The sequence below is a fragment of the Penicillium antarcticum genome (assembly GCF_028974205.1).
Source record: "Penicillium antarcticum strain IBT 31339 chromosome Unknown utg000005l_segment0_segment0, whole genome shotgun sequence".
Classification (NCBI taxonomy): domain Eukaryota; kingdom Fungi; phylum Ascomycota; class Eurotiomycetes; order Eurotiales; family Aspergillaceae; genus Penicillium; species Penicillium antarcticum.
The window spans coordinates 411846-435390 of NW_026695303.1; the positions used below are offsets into that span (position 1 = coordinate 411846).

Genomic DNA, 23545 nt, shown 5'->3' on the forward strand with positions numbered 1-23545 from the left:
CCACAGCGTTCAACACCACAATGCAACGGTGGGATGATCTACCAGACCCAGGTCCAATCCCAGCCATGTGCAATGCATGCAACCTATGTAATAATGAGCTCAAACACCAAAACACCCGGCCAATGACGGTGCCAGGGAAGAAACCATTGCCGGCATGAAACAAGACCATGAAAACCACTCGATCAGCGTGGGATCTGCCTTTAGCGCTCGGTTTCTGACAGGATTGTTTTCACCGAATCACCTGCTAGTGCTGGTGGAGGGTTGGTGGTGATCAGTGTGCTGGACTACAGTAAACTCTATGCATATGCGAGGCATCCCGTACGGAGTACTGGAGGGTGCTTATTGTCATGCTCCGTGACACGATCATGGCTATGGCATTGGTCTGTTCTCTACCTGTAGGGATCAGTACTATGTCCTTGCGAAGTGTACATGTACGCGTACGAGGCTGTATCCTGATCCGGATCTGAATTGCATGTGTATAGTGCTGTATTGTACATGAGCAGGTAGGTTGGGATGAAGGCTGAGTGGATGATCGGACACCCCGTGCATTGCATCGAAGTGTACTTGCAGTTGCATCTGCATCTGTATCTGTGTCTGAATTTACGTTTACATGCACTTTTACAGTGCATCAGTGGTTGGAGAAATTGGAGTCTCGTGCATGAAGGTGTGGATATCACACCCAACCTCGTTGCCAGTAAGTTTAATCACTCATATTAATTAATGAAGCCTTAGCCACAGGATCCAGGAGCCAGGATCCGGCCAAGATACACATGGCATGAACAAAACCGTTGGGAGAATTCGTGAAATTCAGGCCGAAGCATGAATCATGCTATGTCAAGCCACGCAACAAAGAAGTGGCTGGATGGATTCTCAGCACAGAGCCCGAATAGGCAGGACCGCAATCTATGGTGAACTTTATTATGGAAGGAGTCGATGGTTTGTCAGTGAATTGTAAGCAAATGATCTCCAGGTGGCCGGGAGTATAGCTTCTTCTGGGTATTTGGTCTACAACAGGAATGTTTCACCAAGTGGAGCGGAAGCGGACAATGCGACAGATTCCAAGATTCCAAGGGGCGAGAAGTGACATGCATCTGTAAGCGAGAAATAAGTGATACAGATCGACCGGATGTGCAAGACGATTATGGGGTATAAGTCCGTATACGAGTCGAAAGGGGGAGACCATTGAACGGGATGACGATAGATCCAATATAACTTCCCTAAAATAGTCAACAGTGAGGCATGTCAGAATAAGGCAAATTGAAAAAGAGAGAGGCCAGGTCAGTTCGCCGAGGCTACGATTGGAGAATGCCATGCGCCAGACAAGGCCCCACGGCCGATCCTACACGGGGTTTATACCAAAATGGGACATGGTGCGGTCGGTAGGATCCCGGCTCAAGCTGCTCTAATTTGTGTGATCGACTGGCCCTTGACGAACAGGTCGTTGTTTCACCGTCTCACGGGGTTAAGACATGCCGAGTTGTTATACTCCGTGCTTCCTCCCCGCTACTACCGTCTCGCCTACAATTAGTGCGCTTCAACGTACAGTTCGATCATCACTAGCGCCCACGGTCCATGTCCCCAGTCTGGCAGTTAGCCCTGAATTATTTATGTCTTTGTCTCGGTCCCGAGTCCGTGGACGCGAAAGCGCCCCCTCCTTCTTTCTCCTTTGAGATTCGCCGTTTTGGATGTGGAATAGATGTAGATTATAGATGATCGCTGTCGATCACCCCTCGTTTGGCATTCTGGTTGTAGCAGGTGATTAAGGGTCTTATTTGCTTGTTTAGGTTGCCTTCTATTATTAATCCCCCCTGATTTTCCGATACAAGATGCGATCTGAACCCCGAGCCATCACATCGTACAGGCTACAATAGGCTACAGCATACTGCACAGATATAGCTGTCTTGGTTATGGATTTACGGATATTGACCACTCGTGCTGTAGCCCTAGATCCTGCAGGAGCATAGAGATTACATTAATATAATTTGATGAATAATCAAATATCTACATACCGACCAATATGCCGGGTTATACGCACAAGGGGCCAAATACGAAGTCAACGCGTAACAATATCTATTACGCGGAGGACCGCATCGGAGACATTACCTAAATGGACATCGCTTAGCGGTGATCATGGACACAGGGAGCTATGGCCAGCGGTTATCCCTGGATCTTGATCCACCCCTCAGAATAGGAAGGAGGATGACAGGTCTATTTCAGCAAACCACATGGAAATCCACATGGAACCTGTAAATGTGAAAATAATGTAATACCAGATAACAAAATAATATAGAATAATGTGAAATATCCCGGATGATCGGAGGTGCATCGGGCTTGATGCCGGATCCGGCTCAAATGCCACGTGAAATAAAAGGGAGGCTTGGAAAAAGCAAAGAATCATAAATATCCTCCAGAGGGGCGTACATACATTCCCATGGATATTGCATCCCGAGTCCAGTCCGCACCTTCCGAAAGGGGTTAGCTTAAGATCGGATCTACCAATCGCCGATCAAAGGTTAAGTGTTTCCGGCGTCTCAATTAAACACCGGTCTGTGTGTATAGTGTCGTCATTAACTTAATTTTAATTGTCTTTGTGATAGCCCATGCGCTTGGACATGGACATGCAAGTGCCATGTGTTCGGTAACCTTACCTTACGCAAGGCAACCGAAGTCGACTGGTCATATATGCACTACACCTTGTACATATCTTCAGGCCATCAGCCTATACGCCATGCGCCATAAGCCCCCCAAAGGGGTACCATGTGTTCCATCTCGCGTGGAATCCCAGCCCCACTGATTCTCGACCGTATACTAGTCCGGGCAAGTGTTAGGAAATCTTGGGGAAGGGGGTGAGACAGTCGCGTGGCATGGGCCCAGTGCCCCGGGAGCAACGATAGCGATCACGGCTGACTCCGTTGCCTACCCGGATCTATGGCCTAAAGGGGATAGCTCGATCACCCTGTGTAAGAAGCTCGGTCCATACTATTGACTTGAAAAGCAGATGTATACGTAGATGCAAGAGCCGTATGTGACGGCCCCTAAATGTCCCTGACAATTACCATTTGAAATTAACGTTTGGAATTAACATCCGGATTAACATTTCAATTAGCATTCAAGAAAAGTCTATACCAGCGGATCACATTTTTCCCGTATTCCTGGTTTCATCATAGAGTTCCACGTAAAGCTTCTCAGACGGGAAACTATGGGAGATTAGATTCCTTAATATACGGTAGAAAGTAAATAATATAAAGTGGAATAACCATTTACCCTGGGCAGAGCCACGGCCCCAATTAGTGGCTGTGGAAAACTAAGACTGGCACCAAACTTAGTTGAGAATAGGCGACCCGAACAAGTGCCGACAATAAAGGGCGATCAGCCAGGATCGCCCCGGGCCTCGCGGATCACGCTCGAGCCATCACATGCGGGCGACAGTACAGTAAATTTGCATGTAGACCACACCGTAGTATACTATTTTCGATATGCTCAAACTAATCAGTTGCTTTCTATATCAATGTATTACATGTGTTGGGAATACAGAGTAGAAAATGAAGATCCCAGCTAAAAGGGCTAAATAGTGGAGCTCGCTTCCACGAGGCCGGGACGCGGATCCCCTCTAACGGCCAATCCCCGATCGTGCAGAATCCGAGCACGGCCCTCCCGAGTGTTCCAGAACGCCGATCAGATCGTATCCGGTTTTGAGGATCTTCAGGAGGACAGGGTCTGGCCTTGTCACCTTCTATAAGCAGATGCAAATGCCGAATTAGTGTGTATAGTAGCATAGAGTCTATTTAATACTCTGTAGATCCTTTAATTATAGAGACATCTGGCTACTTGAATGGTGATCATAAGTACTGTATAACTGTGGCATTCATACTGTGGCTATGACTAGATACAGGACATACGGACATACAGTACTGCGTACTCCGTACTGTATGCTTGGACGTACTGGTTTCATGCATTGTAAGGTTTGTGTAAGCGAGGTCTCTCAGCGCTTAGAGCCGCTGGCCCCCGGGTTACGGAATGGGTCCCAATCGGGTTAGTGTGTTTCTTTGTGACCTTCCCCTTTGGATCCCTGCGCCGTTGGTTCCCCATAGCCACGCGACAAATGATCTCCTGAACCGTGTCATCCCCAGATTTCATAAGCCATATATCATAAAACTTGATGATCCATTTTAACCGACTAGATGCTGAAGTGAACATTGTACGTGTCCACAGAGGTACTTCCTGCTATCTGTTCTGTAGTTCGCCGATCAGATCACCGTTTACGGGGCGATGTGACAGGTAAGCAGAGAGGATCTGCACTAGCCGTAGCCGAGGTCTTTACCTCCCACATTGGGGTTAGTGCGCATCCCACGCCGTTGATAGGCTCTTCAGAGTGGAGAGCGAGGCACATCGTCATTCCCCACGTTAATCTCCGAAAAGAAAAGATTTAATTCCTTTTGGGATTATTAAATTGATTAAATTAAGCTTTGGAACGGACTGTCTCATAAAAATATTGGAAATCAGGTAATTTACGGGCGATCATTCACTATAAACCTCGTGTGATTCCCCCATGTGAAACGCCATCTAGACTTCTACACATCGCCCATCATGGATCTCGCCAACCTCCTTTCTCACACTGTCTATACCCCCAAGGACTCGAGCCACTACAAGCGCTCAGCTCCTCTCTCTCCACCAGTCGAGGAACCAAAATGCTCGCTCCCTTCTATCTCTGCCCTCCTCGAGGGTGCCGACGGCCAGCACTCAGCCAGTGAGTATTCTTGACATATACTATATCAAAACATTATACTAACCGAACCAGAGCGCCAACGTCTCTCACCTCACCGTGAAGACATCCGCCACTATGAGATGCCCCCAACACCACCCCTCCGCCCGGGCTCAGGCAACGGTCAAAGCCGCGCCTCGCCAGTGACCACAAAGGAATCCAACCACCGCTCCTCAATCTCAAGCACAAGCTCAATCCACATCAACGCTCAGCCCTACGCCTCTCCAGCCCCCAGCGTCTCCTCCTACACATCCCCAGTGGAGGCCCCGCAACACCACCAACATATGTACTACACCCGCCCACCAACAGCCTCAACCTTCAACCCAGCCACGCCAGTGACAGTACCAGCCCCAATGCCAACCCTGCAAACCCAACACCACCACGCCCACGGCCACTCGCACTCGCACTCCGCCTCATCTGCCCTCATCTCCCCTGTCACTCCCGCCTGGCAACACCACCACTACTTCCCCCCTTCCACTGCGGCACCATACCAGCAAAACCACGACCGGTATATCTGCCGCACCTGCCACAAGGCTTTCTCGCGCCCTTCCTCGCTGCGCATCCACTCCCACTCGCACACTGGCGAGAAGCCTTTCCGGTGCACACATGCCGGGTGTGGCAAGGCCTTCTCCGTACGGAGTAACATGAAGCGCCACGAGCGTGGATGTCACTCTGGACGCCCTGTTTCTGCGAACGCCACCGCGCTTGTGGTTTAGAGCGGCGCAGTCCATGGAATCTTAGAAAACCCCTCGATTCTCTTTGTTTTTGTTATGTGTCTCTTTTGTTAGAATGGTGATGGTGGTGTTCCTTTTGTTTCAACTGGCGTTGTTTGTAAGGCCGTGATACCCTGGATCTAGGTTTTGATTGATTTCTTTTTTACCATCGAAGATTCCCTCCCCTTTTTTTTGGTTGGGATTGGGTTATACACTATAAAATTATGATTCGAAATGTATATTCTATGATTGACGACTTGTGCTTGTAACATTGTGTGTGTTGTACATTGTATAGTTCGTATAGGAGTAGACCTGTATCCCGGTACTGTTTGTCTGGTTGAGATACCGTAGTTTCACATGAAAATGTTTCACATTGCGATCTTGTCTTATCTGAGCCCTAAATGCCTCACCAAAGATGTCCTTCCCAACCATACGAGCCAAACCATGTATCCAATTATCACGCCTAAATAACCCATCGTAAACCATATCCATATCCCAACCAAAGCCAAACTATTCATCTAAAACCCCCCTAGCCAAAGCAGCAAGACTAGTCTCATACCTCGCCGGATTATGATCACTCAACATCCCACTAGCAAACTTTAACTCCCCAAACCAAGCATCAACATCCCTAATAAACCGAATTTGAACCCTAGTAGCAGGCCTTCCAAGCCTGGGATACCCATCCCCCACAAAATCAGGCACTGTAAACGCATCCCTTTGCAAAACACGCATAGTCTCAACAACAAAGACTTCACCCGGCGGCATAAGTTTCGGCGCGCGCATTTCATCCCGCAAAAGCTTCAGCGTTTTCCACGCCCAGGCATCCTCGCCAACGCCATCACCAGCGTTGACAACGAGCGGAGGCTGGTTCACGTAGAATTTATGGATGATGCTCTGGCGGAGTGATTCACGGAGACGCTGGCGGATGTGTGATTTCGCGCCAGTGGCGTCGTCTTTGAAGCTGCTTGCTGCCGTGTGCATGTCGTGTAAAATTCCCAATGAGAGGCTTGGGACTATGTCTTGGCCGTTGACGATTGTTGTTATTAGGCCTCTGGTGGCGAGGCGCAGGAAAGGGGACATTGCGGCTGGTGGACCGTAGGCGTAGACATGAATTGGGCGGCCGGTTGGAATTGGTAAGGGAGAGGTTGGGGGGAGGGACAATGGGGTGTTTGTTGATGCTGTTAGGAGGGGTGGTCGTGCGGTTGGTGTGTAGGAGGCTGTTACGAAGGATGTGCCGACTGGGGAAGGGTTCGGTTCGGAGATCATTGTTGCTAGGAGGGCTGCGACGCCGCCGCCTAGGGAGTGGCCGCAGAGGACTACGCCGTAGTCTGAGAACTCTTCTAGAGCCGCGCGGAGGGTGATCATTACTCGGGCGCCGCCGCCTTCGAGGAGTCGTTTGGCTGAGGCGTGCATGCCTTTGTGCACTTTCCAGCTTTTGCCTTGCCATTCTAGGTCGTCGTAGTCACAGGTCATGTCTGTTAGGATGTCTTCGAAGCCCCATGTTCCCCGGAGAGTCAGGACCACGGCTTTGGAGTCATGGTCGATGGAGAGGTAGTGAACAAGTGGGAATCCTGTTTCTGTCTCGCCGGCTGCGTTAGAGCCACCTGCTGGATCGACAAAGGAAGAAAGGAGGATAGTAGAGGGAGGAAGACCGGCATAATCCGAGAAAGCGCTGTGCTCGTGCGTGTCTGACCTGGCTGGCGTTAGAGTCTTTGTGCCGCTTGGTACGCCCATGACTTTGAGGGCATTGGAACCGTAAGAGGCAGATGAAAAACGACAAAATCGGCGGATGTTCTGGACGAAATGTCTCTCAGGGAAAATCCCCGGGACGAGACCATCACGATTGAGCGCCTGAATAGTCTCCATATCCTCATAGGTACTTTTGCGAGGTCGATGTGCAAGTATGAGCGATGTCTCAGACCCGGCAGTCGCTAGTGAATATAGACTGGGAGTGTATGAGTTGGATCTGTGATGCATAGCCGATGAGCTCGGTCGGTTGTCATTTGCGGACATCCTCCCGTCAGTCTCAGACCTACTCACGGACATGGAGCTACTACTGCGAACATGAGCCCGAGACGTGGCAGGTGAGCCAGGGCGTATATCTGAATTTCGACGAGAGAAGAATGCGTCTGTTTGAGTAAGAAGGGATTCCTGACTCTTCTCGCGCACTGCAAAGTGCCCTCGTGGACCTCTCTGGGTATGTGGATTGTGTGAAGGTGGGAGTTTTGTTTGTTGCGGTGATTGTCTTTGGGGAGAATTAGGGAATGGCGACCTTCTTAAGCCTCGATTCGGGACAGGTGTGGCAGGACGATAGTCCATAGACTCGGTCTGTCTCTTCTTGAGATCGGGTTTGGCAGCTATTTCGCGTGCAGTCGCCTCCTTCACAGATGCAGTCCCTTTTACTGGCCTAGGAGGCAGACGAGGAACAGGAAGTGTGAAAGAAGTAGGCGACTTTATGGATGGCTTCTTTGCTGGACGCTTCCCGTCACTTCTGTCAAAACTAGGCGGTTTGACCTTTTGCGCAAATTTGCTGAATGACCCTCTGCCCGTTGCATTTTTGGGTATTTCACTCGGCGAGCCAGGAGTTGTCACAAGGTGCTTGAAGCCTCCATTTGTGATATCAGGGTGTGAGTGCGACCGATCGTGATGCGATTTCACTGGAAGACTGGGAAATGCCTTTCCTGGCGATTGTTGAGAATGCTCGAGCTCAGGTACATCGGTAGGACTGCCATGAGGTCGCAGCTCAGTGCTTTGAGATTTGTTGAAAGCAGTCCTGAATACCACTGTATGCTTTGGGTAGCATCGCTGGCCGTCTGTTACATTATCATAATCAATGTCATGATGAAATCTTTCCTCTACCATTTTTGTTCCTGGCGGTGCCGCAATCTCTGCATTATCATCGTCGTAGATGTCGACGGTTATAGTTCGCGCCGTTAGGACTTCTGATTTGATAGATGCATGGCAGCCATGAGGAAGCTGGCTCAGGATATAAGCGCGGATGTCCTCATCAGATACCTGCTGTTGACCATCCAGAGGAATGGAGAGACGAGATCCGTTAAAAGTCTCAGCCGTGCTGGACCGTCTGAATGCACCAAAAGCTTCATCGCCATTCTCAGGCACGACAAATGAAGCACTACCAGGTCGTACAAGCTCTTCATTCTTGGGGTCGGCGAACTGCAGTTCGTGAGACCCGATCACGTCTGCTCGGGCACCATTGTCCAGGATGACAACGTCCCAAACAATCTCATCTCCGCCATTCTGGCGCAGATGTCTTTCAGTATTCTTCTTGCCCCATCGCTGTAGCAAGGCAAACCCCAAAGACCCAACTAGTAGATCACTAACACCAATATTCTCGGCACTGGCACCAGGCTCCACGGATCTGAACTCGCGCCTGATAAGCGTGATAATAGCTGCAATAGCCCTGGACGACTCGGTAGATCCAAGAATGGCATCCAACGTAGATAAAAGAGCCTGCGAGAGATTGGCAACGGACGCCAAAGTCGTCGACGAGAAGTGGAACGTCGCAGCTGCGAAAAACGAAGCCGAGGTCACGGTCGAATGCAAAGTTGCCAACTAGGCAGGGTTAGTCAGGGCAAGGAGTCAGGATGGATTCTCCTACACTCCGCTCGAGCAGAGACTCGGCCTCGGTTCTGCCATGTTCATCCCCACTACGGATCGCGACATCGCGTCCTGCTCTCGTTAAGATGCCCTCCACCAGGGCTCGGCTTAGCTCGAGGCTGGTGAGAGTGGTGGCTCGCGCACCATCTAGGGCAGCCCCACCAAAGAATGTCCCTAAGCGTAGGGATAGGGAGGTTGACTGAGTGATTAGTGAGATCAGCGATGCCACTGGTCGTGGGAGTAGCGTCGCGCCTGAAGTCGGGTGGATCTCGGGTTCGTTCTCTGCAATCATAGTCCAGAATGATATGAATACATAGAGAGAGTATAAGTGTGTTTGTGTGAGATTTAGTTAAGATATGAACATGAATTAAGAGCAACGTTATATGATCAACAGGGTCGGTACCTGGCCCAACACTTTACATGTGACTTGACTTTACATCATCGCCTTCACATCTCCTCCATACACAACTTTACGGATCTGACTGCGGTCGCATTCGCCCACGTTGCGAATGCCTGATAAGCCCATGCCCTGCCATAGATCGGCCAGAAGCCCCTGAAGGACCTGCTTGGCCCCGTCTCGGCCTTGGATACTGAGGCCATAAATCACCGGCCGACCAACCAGAACGGCCTTGGCTCCCAAACACAGCGCCTTGATAACATCCGATCCCGTCCGAATTCCCGAGTCGAAAAGTACCGTCATTCGATCGCCAACTGCGTCGACTATCTCCGGCAGAACATCCAAAGAGCCAATGGCCCCGTCCACTTGGCGGCCTAGAACATATTAGCATCAACTTCAGCCATGAAAGACAACCAAACTCACCACCATGATTCGAAACCACAATTCCATCACAACCAGTCTGCAAAGCCCTCTTCGCATCCTCCACATGCTGAATTCCCTTTAGCACAATCGGCCCCTCCCAATTTGTCCTAAGGAAAGCCAAATCCTCCCACTCATGCGGACTCCCAGCAAACACATCACCGACCCACGCCCTTGAAGCACCAATAACATCCTCCTCAACAGGGCATTCAGACTCCCTCTCGAACTTAGCCCGGAACACCGGATCACTAAACCCGACTTGGTTCCCAACCCCTTTGATAAAGGGCACATAGGCATTATCCAGATCAGCAGGCCGCCACGCCAGCGACCAAGTATCAAGCGTAACAACCAACACAGAGAAACCATTCTCTTTGGCGCGTTTCAGTAGTGAAAGTGTCACATTGTTGTCTTTCGGCCAGTAGAGCTGATACCATCTGTTCCCGTCTTTGTTCGCAGTCGCCACTTCTTCAATTGTGCTCGTGCTCGCCGTGCTCATCGTGTAGGGTACGCCTACTTCTTCGCATGCACTGGCTAGACCCGTCTCCTTGTCTTCATGAAAGATACCTTGTACACCCACAGGCGCCATGATAAGGGGATTGTCGTATTTCTGACCGAAGAGTTCGACTGAGACGTCTTGTTCATGCATCTATACGCCATAATTTTAGCACATCACTTTGTAGGCTGTAGATGGAATCGTACATTGCGCATCATCCTCGGGATTCTAACAAATCGTCAGTCGATATCATGTACAACCATAAAATTGGAACTTACAGCTTCCACTGCCGAAAAGCCAAACGATTACTATCCATAGTAGCTTTCTCACCCGCGCCGCCCGCAACATAATTGAACGCGCGCACTCCCAGGGCCTTTTGAGCTTGTTCTTCGAGCAGGCGAGGGTCGGTAGTTACACCGGGCAGAATGCCCATTAGGGCACCCTTACCATAGATTTCAGTCTGGTAGCTGCCGTAATTGCCGGACATTGTATATACAGGAGTTTATGGGGTGGGTGTTGGAGATTGAGGGAGCTTGGTGAGCTCGCCCCGGATTCGGGTAGGCTGATGCGGGGGACCGAGGTCCGTTGAGCTTCATTTTTGGGACTTCACTGATGAATTGATGTCATTGTCTGATATTTTATGACTTGATGAGCTCCAACTTTGTGTTAGTATCTATAAATATTGTACTATCACTTGGACTATTCACCGAGCGAGCCCACTCTGCCCTATCCCCCTATACCTCCAGTTCCGGAACCCGGTTGATACAGCAGGCTTCATAAATCAGTTCATAGTTATGAAGTAATAAATTACTTCTATACGAAGTCCTCGAAGCGAGTATAGTGCATTTTTGTGTCTTTGCTTGAAACTTTTCTACTTCTTTCTCCATCTTTGGATGCCTCAGGTAAATCAATTAGATCGTATGGTGAAGGACTATCTTTTGTTGTAGAATGGCTCGCTTAAACTATCCTATATTCTCGTGATATGTAGGCGAGGTTCTAAGACCCGAGCGCCATATACCCTATTGGCTACTTGTACAGAGCTATCACATCGACTAGTCCCGAACGATGTGGGTGTGGACACCTTGATGGAAATGGAATACAGTAGAAAGCAAAGTGAAAAATTATATATTAAACAAACGATGGGTATCTCAAACAAAAAAAGAAAATCACGACCAAATCTTGATAGTCATGTCATCCGACGTATAAACGACCATGTGTCCATCAGAGAGTTTAATTGCCCGAACCCAGCCCGAATAGCCAGTGACAACACGCACACATGCAAACGACGCATCCCACACCCGAATCGTCAAGTCATCCGCCGCAGAAGCCATCCATCTCCCGTCCCCTGAGAAAGCCATTAAGCGCAAAGGACCCGAATGACCAAGAACATGAAGCAGAGCCCCAGAAGCCGTATCCCAAATATGCACCGTCTTATCCAGCGACCCAGAGGCAACCAGCCGACCATCGGGAGAAAAGCACACCGCCCGACTAGACGCTGAATGCCCATTCATCTGGTGGAGTTGGTTCCCAGAAGCCGCATCCCAAAGCCGGACTGAGTTATCGTCTGACACCGAAGCGAGAGTCTTTCCATCGGGCGAATAAGCTACAGCACGCACCCAACCCAGATGGCCCGAGAATGTTTTCAGCAGGGCGCCCGAACTGGGATTCCATAACCGAAGAGTAGAATCATCCGAAGCAGAGGCAACAGTTCGACCATCAGGGGCGAACTCGACCGCGCGTACTTTCCCCGTGTGACCCTTGAGCATGCGATAGGTGAAGCCGGTATTGGCGTCGCTGATGCGAACAGACATATCATCCGAGGCGGTGGCGAGTAGTCGGCCCATCGGCGAGAAGCGAACAGCGCGCACCCAGCTGGAATGGCCGTTATCTTTGGCGGAGCCGCGCTGCAGGCCGGTTCCGGCGTTCCAGAGGCGGATCATCATGTCGTTCGAGACCGAAGCGAGGATTTCGCCATTGGGGGAAAGGGTGACGTCCCAGATCCAGCCGGTGTGGCCATCGAGGGTTTTTGGAGGACTAACTCCTCCATGGGAGGAGTCGGAGGGGGAGTCATTTGGTGTTTGGGGGGAATTGTGGTTTTTTGATGATTTTGATTGTGGGGGTCGGTTCAGGGTAAAGAGCTGAGCTAGCAGATTAGGGAGCTGGATATGAAGCCTTTTCGCGCAGCGCGTGAAGGCTCATAGTGAGATTGAGGCACAGTGTATGGGGGGAAAGACTTCTCGAAACCTGGAGAGATATTGGATTCCTAGATGGCTCTGCTGCAGAATATGACAGAACCTGCTTAGTCATCTGGCTAGACCTGTTCCGGCCCCTCTGAAAGTGTTCAAGTGACAGTCTAGACTGCCAAGTAAATCAGAAGTACGAAACAAGTACTATTGGATTGATTATTCGATTGATTCTAGGCTGAATGTAAGATTATGTCTGAGGCAAAAGTACTCCTACAGAGTAGGTAACGTTAGTTCTCCGTACTTAGTCACCTATGAGTCCCTGGGGATCATTGGCTTGGCACTTGGCAACCTTAAAAATACTTTGTTCGCTCATGTTTTCTGCATCTATTCACTGATTCTCTCTCCCGGTTCCAATGGACCAGTCCAAGGCCGAGATCGTCCCTGACAGGCTCGAGCTAATGTCAGACACAGATTCCCCCAGTTCGGTACCCACCTTGGATGAGGAAAAGGCCGAGCGGACAGTGATACGCAAGATTGATATCCACATCCTCCCCTTCGTTGTGCTGTTATATCTATTCAGCTTCCTAGATCGAGGTTAGTGATACACGGGTCTGACTCATTCCTTGTTTCAATCCCAATTGGCCAACATTGAAGGACCACAAGGTCAATTACTAACCGACCTACACAGTCAACATTGGCAATGCACGTCTATACGGTCTAGAAGAGGATCTAGGCCTTGTCGGCGACCAGTATCAGATCGCCGTATCGATTCTCTTCGTAACATACTGTGTGCGCAGATCCCGCCTCCAACTCCAAGCCTCAAACACACGCTAACCCCACCAGTTCTTCGAGGTTCCTTCTAACCTCGTGATTAAAAAGCTAAAACCATCCCGCTACATCGCAACCATCTCAGTCCTGTGGGGGATAATCGCCACCCTCACTGGTATCGTCCAAAGCTATGGCGGACTGATCGCCTGCCGTATTCTACTGGGCGTCGTTGAAGCAGGTCTCTTCCCTGGCTTCATGACCTACCTCACTCTCTTTTACGGGAAACGTGAGATCGCCCTGCGCACGGGCTACCTTTTTAGCAGTGCAGCCATCGCCGGCGCGTTCGGTGGGTTACTCGCCTATGGCATCGGGTTCATGGATGGCATCTGTGGACTACGAGGCTGGCGCTGGATAATGATTATCGAAGGCATCCCGACAGTCATCCTTGGCGTGGCGACATGGTTTGGGTTGGCGGATGATCCCGACACGGCGTACTACTTGAACAAAGAAGAGCGCGAGCTCGTTGCACGTCGGCGCCGTCGCCATGTTGGGCAGACGGAGTCTGCACAAAAATTCCACTGGGCGGATGTCAAGGATGGCGCGCTTGATTGGAAGATCTGGGCGTTTTCTGTTGGTCAGTTTGGGGTTGATACTATGCTTTATGGGTATAGTACTTTTCTGCCGACTATTATCAAGGGTATGGGGAACTGGTCGACTCCTGAGGTTCAGGCTTTGACTATCCCTTGTTATGCACTAGGTGCTATTGTTTATCTTGGCATCGCGTGGTTGAGTGATCGCACTCAACACCGGGCATTTTTTGTCTGTTTGTTCAGTTTGATATCTGTTGTTGGATATGGAATACTGATCTCGGAATCGTCCTCGGGTGTGCATTACTTTGGTGCTCTGATGGTCGCATTGGGTTTGTATGTCACTGTTGGCTTGCCGCTTGCCTGGTTACCTACCAACCTACCGCGATACGGAAAACGCACCTTTGCCACGGGTCTGCAGCTCACTTTCGGCAACATCAGCGGTGTCATGTCCCCGTTCTTATACAAGACGTCCGAGGGTCCACATTTCGTTCGAGGAAATGCTGTCACTCTGGGCTTGGTCGGATTTGCAGGTATCCTGTACGGTGTGATGGCCCTTTGTTATCGCTTTATCAACAAGCGTAGAGCCCAAGGTCTTGAAGATGAAAAGATATCCTCGTTGACGGAGGAGGATATCCAGGAGATGGGTGACCGGAACCCCAGATTCCTCTACAGCATCTGAGTCAAGATGGGTGAGCTCTTTCTCCTCATCTAGAGATTATTTATGGCCAAAAATATCTAATAATACCGACTTTGTGTGTATTCTTTGGGGATATTTAGCAAAAGCGCATGGCATTTTTACATGACTTGATGTGACATACTTTCAGATACCAGCAATTGCATGCTAGTCCGAGCGACACAATGAAGCGAAATAACTACTATCTTTCAATGGACTGTTAAACTCTGCAATCTCAAATACCCTCATTCATTTGTTTCCTGTCAAACACCATCACGAAATCATGATGTCATTTCCACTCCAGAATCCGGGGTAAACCTTACAAGCCAACCCAACTCTACTTCAACCTCTTCGCCATCTCTCCATTAACCCAACATCAATACCAAGATCAAATATAACTATCAAACAAAATGAAAGCGCTCAGACCCCTTAACCGAGCCCTCCAAACCACCCCCCTAACAACAACCCACCCGCTAACCATGCACACGAATCCACGCACCCCCCTCCTAAAAGCGCAAACCCCAACCCTCTCAAAAACAGAAGAAATTCTCCTGGAACGATGCATCCTCAACCCCCAACGGGCAGAAACATGCCAATCAGGCACAGATGACGAAGTAGGCGCACACAAATCCCCCTACGACCGCAGCAACACAACACCAGAGAAAGAACATCTAGCCCTGGAAGAGGAATACAGACTCGAGGGTGATTTCTTGCATGACCCCTTGTCTGTTAGTCCTGCCAACCGGGATGTAAGTTTGCTTCTTGATCCTATGGTTGGTGTGGGTGTTGGTGTTGGACGGGCTGTGCCGCATTTGAGGAGTGTCCGTGGCTGGACGAGGAAGGGAAGGGAGGTTTTGATTCGGACTTGTCCGTTTGAGGCTAGAAGGTATGAGGATGTTTTTTTTGGGAGGAGGTTGGGGAAGGGTCTGGGGAGGGGGGTGGAGAAGGTTAGTTATTGATTTCTTTTTGGTTGTACAGGGGTGGATAGGTTGCTGACTTTGTTTATAGAAGGGATGAGTATGTGATGGGAGAGCCTGATTTATTTAGTTGATTTAAGTCATCAAATTGATTACATGACACTATGTATACTGGTGGACTGTACCACAAGTGCCCTGTTTATCGTGAGATCGTTCATTCTAACCCCACAAGAACCCCATTTTCGTTCTCCAGTGTCATACTAATCCTTTCTGTCCATTCTTTAGTATTGTAGTCAGAGACAGCCGAGAAAGTCTGAAACACGCGAGTTACAATGTACGTTAACACGACCAAAGCATATTGCTCTAGAACCGAATCAGTTATATTCATTCGCAGAATAGTCAAAAAGAGAAACTTACGTCCTGGACAGATTCTCGGGCCCTTGTTGAATGGGATGAATCCAGGCATTTCCGGGCTCAAATTCTCCCAGCGCTCAGGATAGAACTTATCTGGGTTCTCTCCAAAGTCTTTCCCTAGACGATGTCTAGCCCATGTGGAAAACACTACGATGTCTCCCTTGCGCACGAGAACCGGTAAGCTACCATCAGCTCCACCACCGGTTGGCAAGGTAGAATGTTTGTTTGCTACTCTTGCATTGAGCACTGCTGCAGGGAAAAGTCGCATTGCTTTGTAATAGTGTCAGTATGGTGTGTTTAAGTGAGGATATGGGCGGAGCTTTCTCACATTCGTGAATCACCCAGCGAACATAATGTAAACTTCCCAATTGGCCCCATGTTGGGGGAGTTGATCCAACAGTGTCGGCGATAGTTGTTCGCAGTTTCTTTACGATGCGATCATCTCGGGCTAGACAAAAGAACATACCCGAAAGAGTAGTGCTTATACTGTCATTTGCAAGGAGAATGCTCAGAGCCTGATCGGTGCACTGCGATATCTCTTTATCTCTCTTATTATGATCAGGCGTCGGAGGTATTCCGTCATTCTTCTCCTGGTTGCTTATCTGTTGCTCGACTTGCCGCATGGCATAGGGTGTCACATATTCTCGCGCTCTGCGACAAGACCGAAGAAAACTTCCCTTTGGAGAGAAATGACGCAGGGGACCCCGAAACCCATCTTGAACGATACGTTTCTTGAGAAACAGTAGGTCTTCAACAAACTGCTTCTTTTCTTCTGATTGATTGAAACTTTGTGCATCAACGGATTCACCAAGAGAGAATTGAGCCTGCATGTCCAAAGATAGAGCCAAGGTACATGATTGAACGTCAAACACCTCATTTTTGGAAGGAACCCGTCGAAGGAAAGCCTGAAAATGTTGTTCGCACGAGTCGAGATCAATGACCTTGCGAAGGTTTGACAACCGACTCCGCAAATGATCTCGACTTTTCCTCCACTCGGGACCGTCAAGTGTGAAGATTCCATGCGGGGTGATATACTCGAATAGAGGTTTTCTCAATGGAGAACTGTCAAAATCCGCGAATGCCACGGAAAACATCTGCTTTGTGTTGTCTGCATTGCAGGTAAATATGAGTCGGTGGCCGATGACATTGGAAACGTACGTTTCCCCATATTTCGTGAACAATGCGTTTGTATAAGCTAATGACGTGCGGTTTCGAAAGTGAGAAGCCAGCTGGATTGCTTTGGAAATTCCCAGAAAATCATATCGCAATTCAGTCTCGGTGCACAGTTCACCGCAATCATGAAGTCGTTCGAGTGCGCGTAGCCGATAGGACCGCAGCAGCTTCTGCGCAAGGAGAAGAGCGACAATGCTGAATAGAAACAAAAGAGGTGCCCTTACAAGTCTCTCTTGTTCGAGATATCCGGATAAAATAAGCATCATCCTATTCATCTCCTTGTGGTGGCGGTAGGGGGGGGGGGGTAAGATACTGAAGATTTAGATCATCTAGCTAGATTGTCTGAACTGTCTTCAAGACATGCTGGCGATAGCCACCTGCATGCTGTAATATATTTGCTTTTTGTGGTGTTGGTGGGACCCGGAGACAATTGCATAGTACATGCATGGGAAAAGGTCAGCTCTATGCAAGGAATAACTAGTGCGATGCGCCAATCGCCCACTGCCTTGCTTTTCAAGATTCCCGAAGAGTGAATCGCGCCAAAAGTAAGATTTTTGGCATCCGCTCACATTTCTATTCTTGGCTTTGTCCAATGAGCTGATAGAACCTGCCATATCACTTGTTCCGGATTTCAAAGATCTCATCTAGGAAATATGATGGATCCACTCTGATGTAACTATATAATGGAATTTATCAGCTATCCATTCAACCAGCATTTGATCGTTCTCGATCCCTGAGATATCGCCGAAATCTTCCAGGCAAAACGTGCCATGGGCTCCAAAGATGGCAAAGCGAGCCTTGCTTACCAAGTGGAACAAGCCTTAAATCTTGCAAATGACTATTCTCTCGGCTCTGTACATCCCGATGGCCATTGGTACGGCGAAATGAGAAGCAATGTCACTGTGACAGCCGAATACATCTTCCTTCGACAGGCATTTGGCCTGGACCTGGAAGCTGACAACGCCCCCTATCGTCGCTATATACTGTCCCAGCAAAACAGCGATGGCTCATGGGGTCTGGCTCCCGAAGTATCCGGAGATGTATCAACTTCAACCGAGGCCTACCTTGCCCTGAAGATTCTGGGAGTGAGCATGGAATCACCAGCCATGCAAAAGGCTCGAGAATTCGTTCTCCGCGCAGGGGGCGTTGCCAAAGTGCGCGTTTTCACTCGCATTTTCCTAGCTACCTTCGGCTTGTTTTCGTGGGACGCTGTGCCTCTCATACCGGTTGAATTGATTCTTCTATCTACTCTCCTTCCAATCAATATCTATCGGTTTGCATCTTGGGCCCGTGGCACCATTGCTCCTTTGCTCATTATATGCCACCATCAACCTGTCTACCCACTGCCCAACGGAACTTCTGCCTGTAACAATTATCTGGATGAGCTTTGGCAAGACTATACGACTAAGAATGTACCTTATAGCGAGCCTCTCTGGACAATGCTCTTTCATGGAAATTTGATAAGCCTTGCATTTGGCGTGTTGGACAAAATACTTTACCAACTAAACGGACTTCGCACTGTCCCATTGATGCGGTCATATGCGCGGAAGAAATGCATGCAATGGATTCTCGAGCGACAAGAGAAGACTGGAGACTGGGCTGGAATATTTCCTCCTATGCACGGCTGTGTATACGCCTTCATGCTAGAAGGCTACACACTGGATGACGACCCGGTTCGGCTTGGAATCGAGGCAATCGAAAGATTTGCATGGCAAGACGAGCACGGCAAGAGAATCCAGCCCTGTGTCTCACCTGTTTGGGACACAGCCCTAATGACGATTGGTCTCTGTGATGCCATGTCACCGAGCCGGCAGACCTTGCTTCAAGCCATCACCTGGATTCGCAGCCGCCAATTACTCCAAAGCAGGGGAGATTGGCAGATATACCGGCCAAAGCTAGCACCAGGAGGCTTCAGCTTCGAGTACGAAAACAGCTGGTATCCAGACGTCGATGACACAGCCGCAATTATCCTTGCCCAACTAAAATACGATAAGGCCTCTCTCACTTCAAGGTCTGTCCTCGCAGCAGCCACATGGATATGCGGAATGCAGAACCCAGATGGAGGATGGGCAGCCTTCGACGTGGAAAACGATAAGCTATTCCTCAACAAAATCCCTTTCAGTGACATGGACAGTCTGTGCGATACATCCTGTGCCGATATCACAGGACGCACACTGGAAGCTTTCGGATTGATGATGAAACAGGCTACTGCGAAAGCTGATATTGGTGATATTCTACCTAATTTACGCGTGGCATGTGCCCGTGGTGTGCATTATCTTGAATCAACTCAAGAGGCCAGCGGGGCCTGGTACGGAAGATGGGGATGCAACTATGTGTACGGCACGAGTCATGCGCTATGTGGTCTTGCATACTTCCTTGACGATCACCGGGTCCGCGAGATGGTAAAGCCAGCTCTGCAGTGGTTGAAGTCTGAGCAAAACAAGGGCGGCGGCTGGGGCGAGTCCTTGCTTTCTTACCGATCTCCTCACTTGCGGAAGCAGGGATCAACGCCGTCGCAAACTGCATGGGCTTTAATGGGTTTGTTGGCTCATCTTCCAATCGACGATATCAGCATTGAACACGGAGTTCAGTACTTGGTGGTATCACAGAAACCGGAGAAAGGAGTTGGGTCTTCTTGGCCTGAAGCTGTGTACACTGGGACTGGGTTCCCGAATCACTTCTATCTGGGTTATGATTACTATAGACATTATTTTCCTATGATGGCGCTCGGAAGGTATCTACAAGGGGCTCGGGGGCGAAGCTGAGGGTCAATGACGATAGGCTAGGGGTGTCGCCAGATATGGGCTAGAATTCGAGCTGCATTGGAACAAACAAATTGTGCATCAATTCAATATTGTAACATACTGCAGAATAATCGAACATGATCAATGCCTATCCAAATCTATAATTCGAACAATAAGAGTGGAGGCCAATTCGAATGGGTTGATACGCTGAGAAATTTCTCCTTCTTGATATCTAACTTAACACCGCTCGATGATACCTTCGGTCCATGTTGTTAGATCTGCATCTTCTGGGTGCATCAATACCTGAACAAACTTCATAATAGAGCTGAATGCAACCTTCATTGCAGATTGCCACTTAGGCCGTTTGAAAAGGGGGCCAACTTTCACCCAAACCGCATCTTCGAGCACAGTCTTTCTAGAACACCTGGAAAATAGATCGCAATCCGGCAGCCAAGAGAGCCTGGAAATACGATACTGGCCGGCTGATCAGTTTTCAGACCGATACTACTCATGTCTACCGCTAGTATGGAGATGACCTAGTAAGATCTAGCCACGGGAGATGCATATGCATATATGCATCATGCGCGTAGCGAAGTTAACTTGAAAAGTGGATATAGAGCGCACTAATCATCTTCTTTCCATGAATCGCGCTTCCTTACATGGTTATGATAGGTCACAAATCTGATAGAGCAGCTTCCCGTAGCTTGGAAAAGAATCGACACAGAATGAAAACTTGGCTATCCTTAATCTCGTCTAAATCTCCATCGCAAGTGATATATCTGAAATCTGCCCACAGAATTACAGGCAACGACATGGAAGGCAAGGGAGCACTACAGTAGATACAGCTATGGAAAGAAAAAGCAATTTGTGGGACAGCTCCGAATGGATAAACTACTGTATATTATTGTCTGATCTCACAAGTGACGGTAATTTAACCAGAGGATGTAGATTCCCAGTCAATCCAGGGCAGCGGAGCAGGCGGGCATACATCATACCTCCTAAATCTTTCGCACCTACCATACATAATTGCGAGTGCAGCCTCATTCCCCTTGTTGCCTTACAGTCAAATTTTGAATTTCTCGTTGGCACCCTATGAATATGGGGGCTTTCTCGATATTTGGGCGTACAGCGCCAGCAACAGTGCCCACCGATCGGATCATTCCCCTGAGATACTGGGATGACTTGCACTACCTACGCAGTCTCTGCCATGACTTTACCCTGCGCTTTGACGATGTACTCGATCCATGTAAGCTTGAGACAGCGCTGTTAAGGCTGATGGAAATTGGTGACTGGGGCCAATTAGGCGCCCGTCTGCGACTGAATGTATGGTTTTATCAAAACCCCGAAGCATAGATCAACCCTAACACGATATCAGGCTAAAGGAAAGCTCGAATACCATATACCTGCAAAATACGATGACAAGCGACCCGCATTTGTTTTCACAACATCAGAGTACGAAATGAGTATTCAGGACCACCCGCTTGGCTCCCAACTGCCGGGGGCCAACCAAGACCAGTCTTTTCTGTCGCCATCTTCTGATGCATTTGCTCCATTGGTCTGCCATCCAGATAGACCCAAAGAGCTGGCAGATTGGATCTATACCGATCGTCCGCAGCTTCATATCCATGTTACTCTTTTCCGAGATACAACCCTCCTCACGATGAGCTATGTGCATACATTCAGTGATGCGATCTCGAGAACAAACTTCTTCAATGCTTGGCTGGCTGTCCTCCGCGGTTGTGAGAAAGACGTACCCATCTTTTTGCCTTATGATCTTGATCCCCTGCGCAAGTTGGGCAAGGAAGCGTCAGGGAAGGACTACAGCAATTTCGGACGCCTCGTGACCGGTTTGAGCTTGGTGTTGTTTGGAATTCGTTTCCTGTTCGAAATGTATTGGTACCAAAACGTGGAAGAGCATCCAATTCGTGTACCGAAACGATGCGTTGACCGCATGAGATCGAAAGTCCTACAAGAACTGGCAACTGCAGATCCAAATGGAGCAGACAAACCATTCGTTAGCGAGGGCGATGTGATTATCTCATGGTGGGCCAAAGCATTGACCTCTGCACTGAAAATTGCGCCAGATCGGACGGTCATGGTGATGAATGTCTTCAATGTATGGAGTCTTTTCCCAGAGTGCTTCCCTCACGGCACCGCAGGGTTCATCAGCAATGCCTTCTTCTATTCATACACTTTGTTTAATGCGGGCAAAATTCGACAAGATATCAACCTGGATTATATGGCATCAACGAATCGCAGGGCTCTTGTAGAGCACAGAACTAGGGACCAAGTTCAAGCTATGACCTCCATTCAGAGAGGCAATTTCATGCAAGCAGCACCCGTCGTTGGAGACTCGAAACTTCTGTTTATGTGTGCTACCAATCAGCATAAAGCTAGATACTTCGAGCTAGACTTTTCAGCTGTTGTTGTCTCTCCTGGTGTCCCTTTGAGCAAGAGGCCCCATGCCCTGGGTAGACCATCCTACATTAACGATATTGAGTATTGTAAGAGTTACCCAACTCGTAATATTGTGAGGCTTATTGGGAAAGATGCTGCGGGTGATTGGCATCTCTTGTTCAAGACTCGAGCTGCAGCGTGGCCAGCATTCCACAAGCAACTGATGGAATTGATTGAGGCGGAGGACTAAACATGAGGCTCCCAATAGAATGTGGATTGTTCCATATATGCAAAGGACCTGCACTATCACTTTCGCTTCTGTCACATGAAAGTCTCGACATATAGTTTGACTCAACGTAATACAGTACAAGCTGTTCTGTATAGCACCGTAGTATCTTTGGGATTCAGTTTATATATATATATATATATATATATATACATATTTAAAAATGGGGATGGCACGATGGCAGTCTGACATAGCAGACGGGTCGATACTAACGAAGAGATCACACAACCACTCCCATGGCCTGATGTAGACGTGGAGAGCAGTCTCTGAAGGTGTAAATCGTACTGAACCTGATGCTATATCATGAATCAAGAAGTCTGGTGAATAACTATAATCATATTTGAGGTTGTTGGATCATGCTGAGATCCCTTTGTAGGAGAAGGCTGCATGTCTGCTAGGACATTTGTGATACCTCAGGCCGGTAACATACTACTGTCACGGGAATCACCACTACAAAATTTTGGAAAGGCATTGAATGCTAAATGAAACATTGTTACAGAGAAATTGGTTGTTATTAAAATATAGAGGGCTGATAAATGGAAAGAAGTCGAGGAGACTGAGTCAGTAAACAGCACGCGACTTGACGAGATCATGTGCAATGATGATTCTATGCATTTTAAGCTGTGCTGTAAACAACATACACACGCTCACCTGTGGATCCTTTCGTTGAATTGAAAACCAGGCTGAGGGGACAGAGATAACAGGCACGTAAAAACGTAAGTTGTCCATCCATGGATAGGTTGAACAAAAAATGGTAACCATGCACACTCAAACTAGCGTAATGCCCCTGGCTTGTTACTACCAATAATATGCAAGTCGATCGATCTATAAGACGGGTTCCAACAGGGTTGTTTTGGTACACGTGACTGTGGTATGTACATTCCTGGTTGTGATTTGATACTCCAACAGTTGAAATTAGAAGGAAGTTCGCGATAGATGCTTGATTTTGAGAATGGAGAGCCAGGAGATTCTCCTAGTTGATTTCCAACCGGCT

The 23545-nt window shown here is 48.8% G+C and overlaps 9 protein-coding genes across 9 annotated transcripts; 5 read left to right on the forward strand and 4 right to left on the reverse strand.

The window, feature by feature from the left end:
• Positions 1-4587: 4587 nt before the first annotated feature.
• Positions 4588-5478, forward strand: N7508_004808 (uncharacterized protein; the record flags this gene model as incomplete). The annotated part of the gene is made up of 2 exons (XM_058462874.1): positions 4588-4747; positions 4799-5478. 2 exons carry the CDS (start codon positions 4588-4590, stop codon positions 5476-5478), a joined length of 840 nt encoding a protein of 279 aa, XP_058319352.1.
• A 507-nt stretch (positions 5479-5985) lies between these two features.
• Positions 5986-9385, reverse strand: N7508_004809 (lipase family protein; the record flags this gene model as incomplete). The annotated part of the gene is made up of 2 exons (XM_058462875.1): positions 5986-9048; positions 9095-9385. The coding sequence occupies 2 exons, from the start codon at positions 9383-9385 to the stop codon at positions 5986-5988; spliced, it is 3354 nt and encodes a 1117-aa protein (XP_058319353.1).
• Positions 9386-9526: 141 nt separating this feature from the next.
• N7508_004810 (lactate 2-monooxygenase) lies at positions 9527-10890 on the reverse strand (the record flags this gene model as incomplete). The annotated part of the gene is made up of 4 exons (XM_058462876.1): positions 9527-9864; positions 9914-10556; positions 10610-10631; positions 10682-10890. The coding sequence occupies 4 exons, from the start codon at positions 10888-10890 to the stop codon at positions 9527-9529; spliced, it is 1212 nt and encodes a 403-aa protein (XP_058319354.1).
• A 679-nt stretch (positions 10891-11569) lies between these two features.
• On the reverse strand, positions 11570-12343 carry N7508_004811 (WD40 repeat domain-containing protein; the record flags this gene model as incomplete). The annotated part of the gene is made up of 1 exon (XM_058462877.1): positions 11570-12343. One exon carries the CDS (start codon positions 12341-12343, stop codon positions 11570-11572), a length of 774 nt encoding a protein of 257 aa, XP_058319355.1.
• A 659-nt stretch (positions 12344-13002) lies between these two features.
• Positions 13003-14626, forward strand: N7508_004812 (putative MFS transporter; the record flags this gene model as incomplete). Its single annotated transcript, XM_058462878.1, has 3 exons — positions 13003-13183; positions 13278-13378; positions 13433-14626. 3 exons carry the CDS (start codon positions 13003-13005, stop codon positions 14624-14626), a joined length of 1476 nt encoding a protein of 491 aa, XP_058319356.1.
• Positions 14627-15099: 473 nt separating this feature from the next.
• N7508_004813 (uncharacterized protein) lies at positions 15100-15637 on the forward strand (the record flags this gene model as incomplete). The annotated part of the gene is made up of 2 exons (XM_058462879.1): positions 15100-15567; positions 15629-15637. 2 exons carry the CDS (start codon positions 15100-15102, stop codon positions 15635-15637), a joined length of 477 nt encoding a protein of 158 aa, XP_058319357.1.
• A 114-nt stretch (positions 15638-15751) lies between these two features.
• On the reverse strand, positions 15752-17399 carry N7508_004814 (cytochrome P450 monooxygenase afumB; the record flags this gene model as incomplete). Its single annotated transcript, XM_058462880.1, has 3 exons — positions 15752-15900; positions 15955-16221; positions 16280-17399. The coding sequence occupies 3 exons, from the start codon at positions 17397-17399 to the stop codon at positions 15752-15754; spliced, it is 1536 nt and encodes a 511-aa protein (XP_058319358.1).
• Positions 17400-17894: 495 nt separating this feature from the next.
• N7508_004815 (terpene cyclase/mutase family protein) lies at positions 17895-19889 on the forward strand (the record flags this gene model as incomplete). Its single annotated transcript, XM_058462881.1, has 1 exon — positions 17895-19889. One exon carries the CDS (start codon positions 17895-17897, stop codon positions 19887-19889), a length of 1995 nt encoding a protein of 664 aa, XP_058319359.1.
• Positions 19890-20966: 1077 nt separating this feature from the next.
• On the forward strand, positions 20967-22515 carry N7508_004816 (uncharacterized protein; the record flags this gene model as incomplete). The annotated part of the gene is made up of 2 exons (XM_058462882.1): positions 20967-21191; positions 21244-22515. 2 exons carry the CDS (start codon positions 20967-20969, stop codon positions 22513-22515), a joined length of 1497 nt encoding a protein of 498 aa, XP_058319360.1.
• Positions 22516-23545: the final 1030 nt, after the last annotated feature.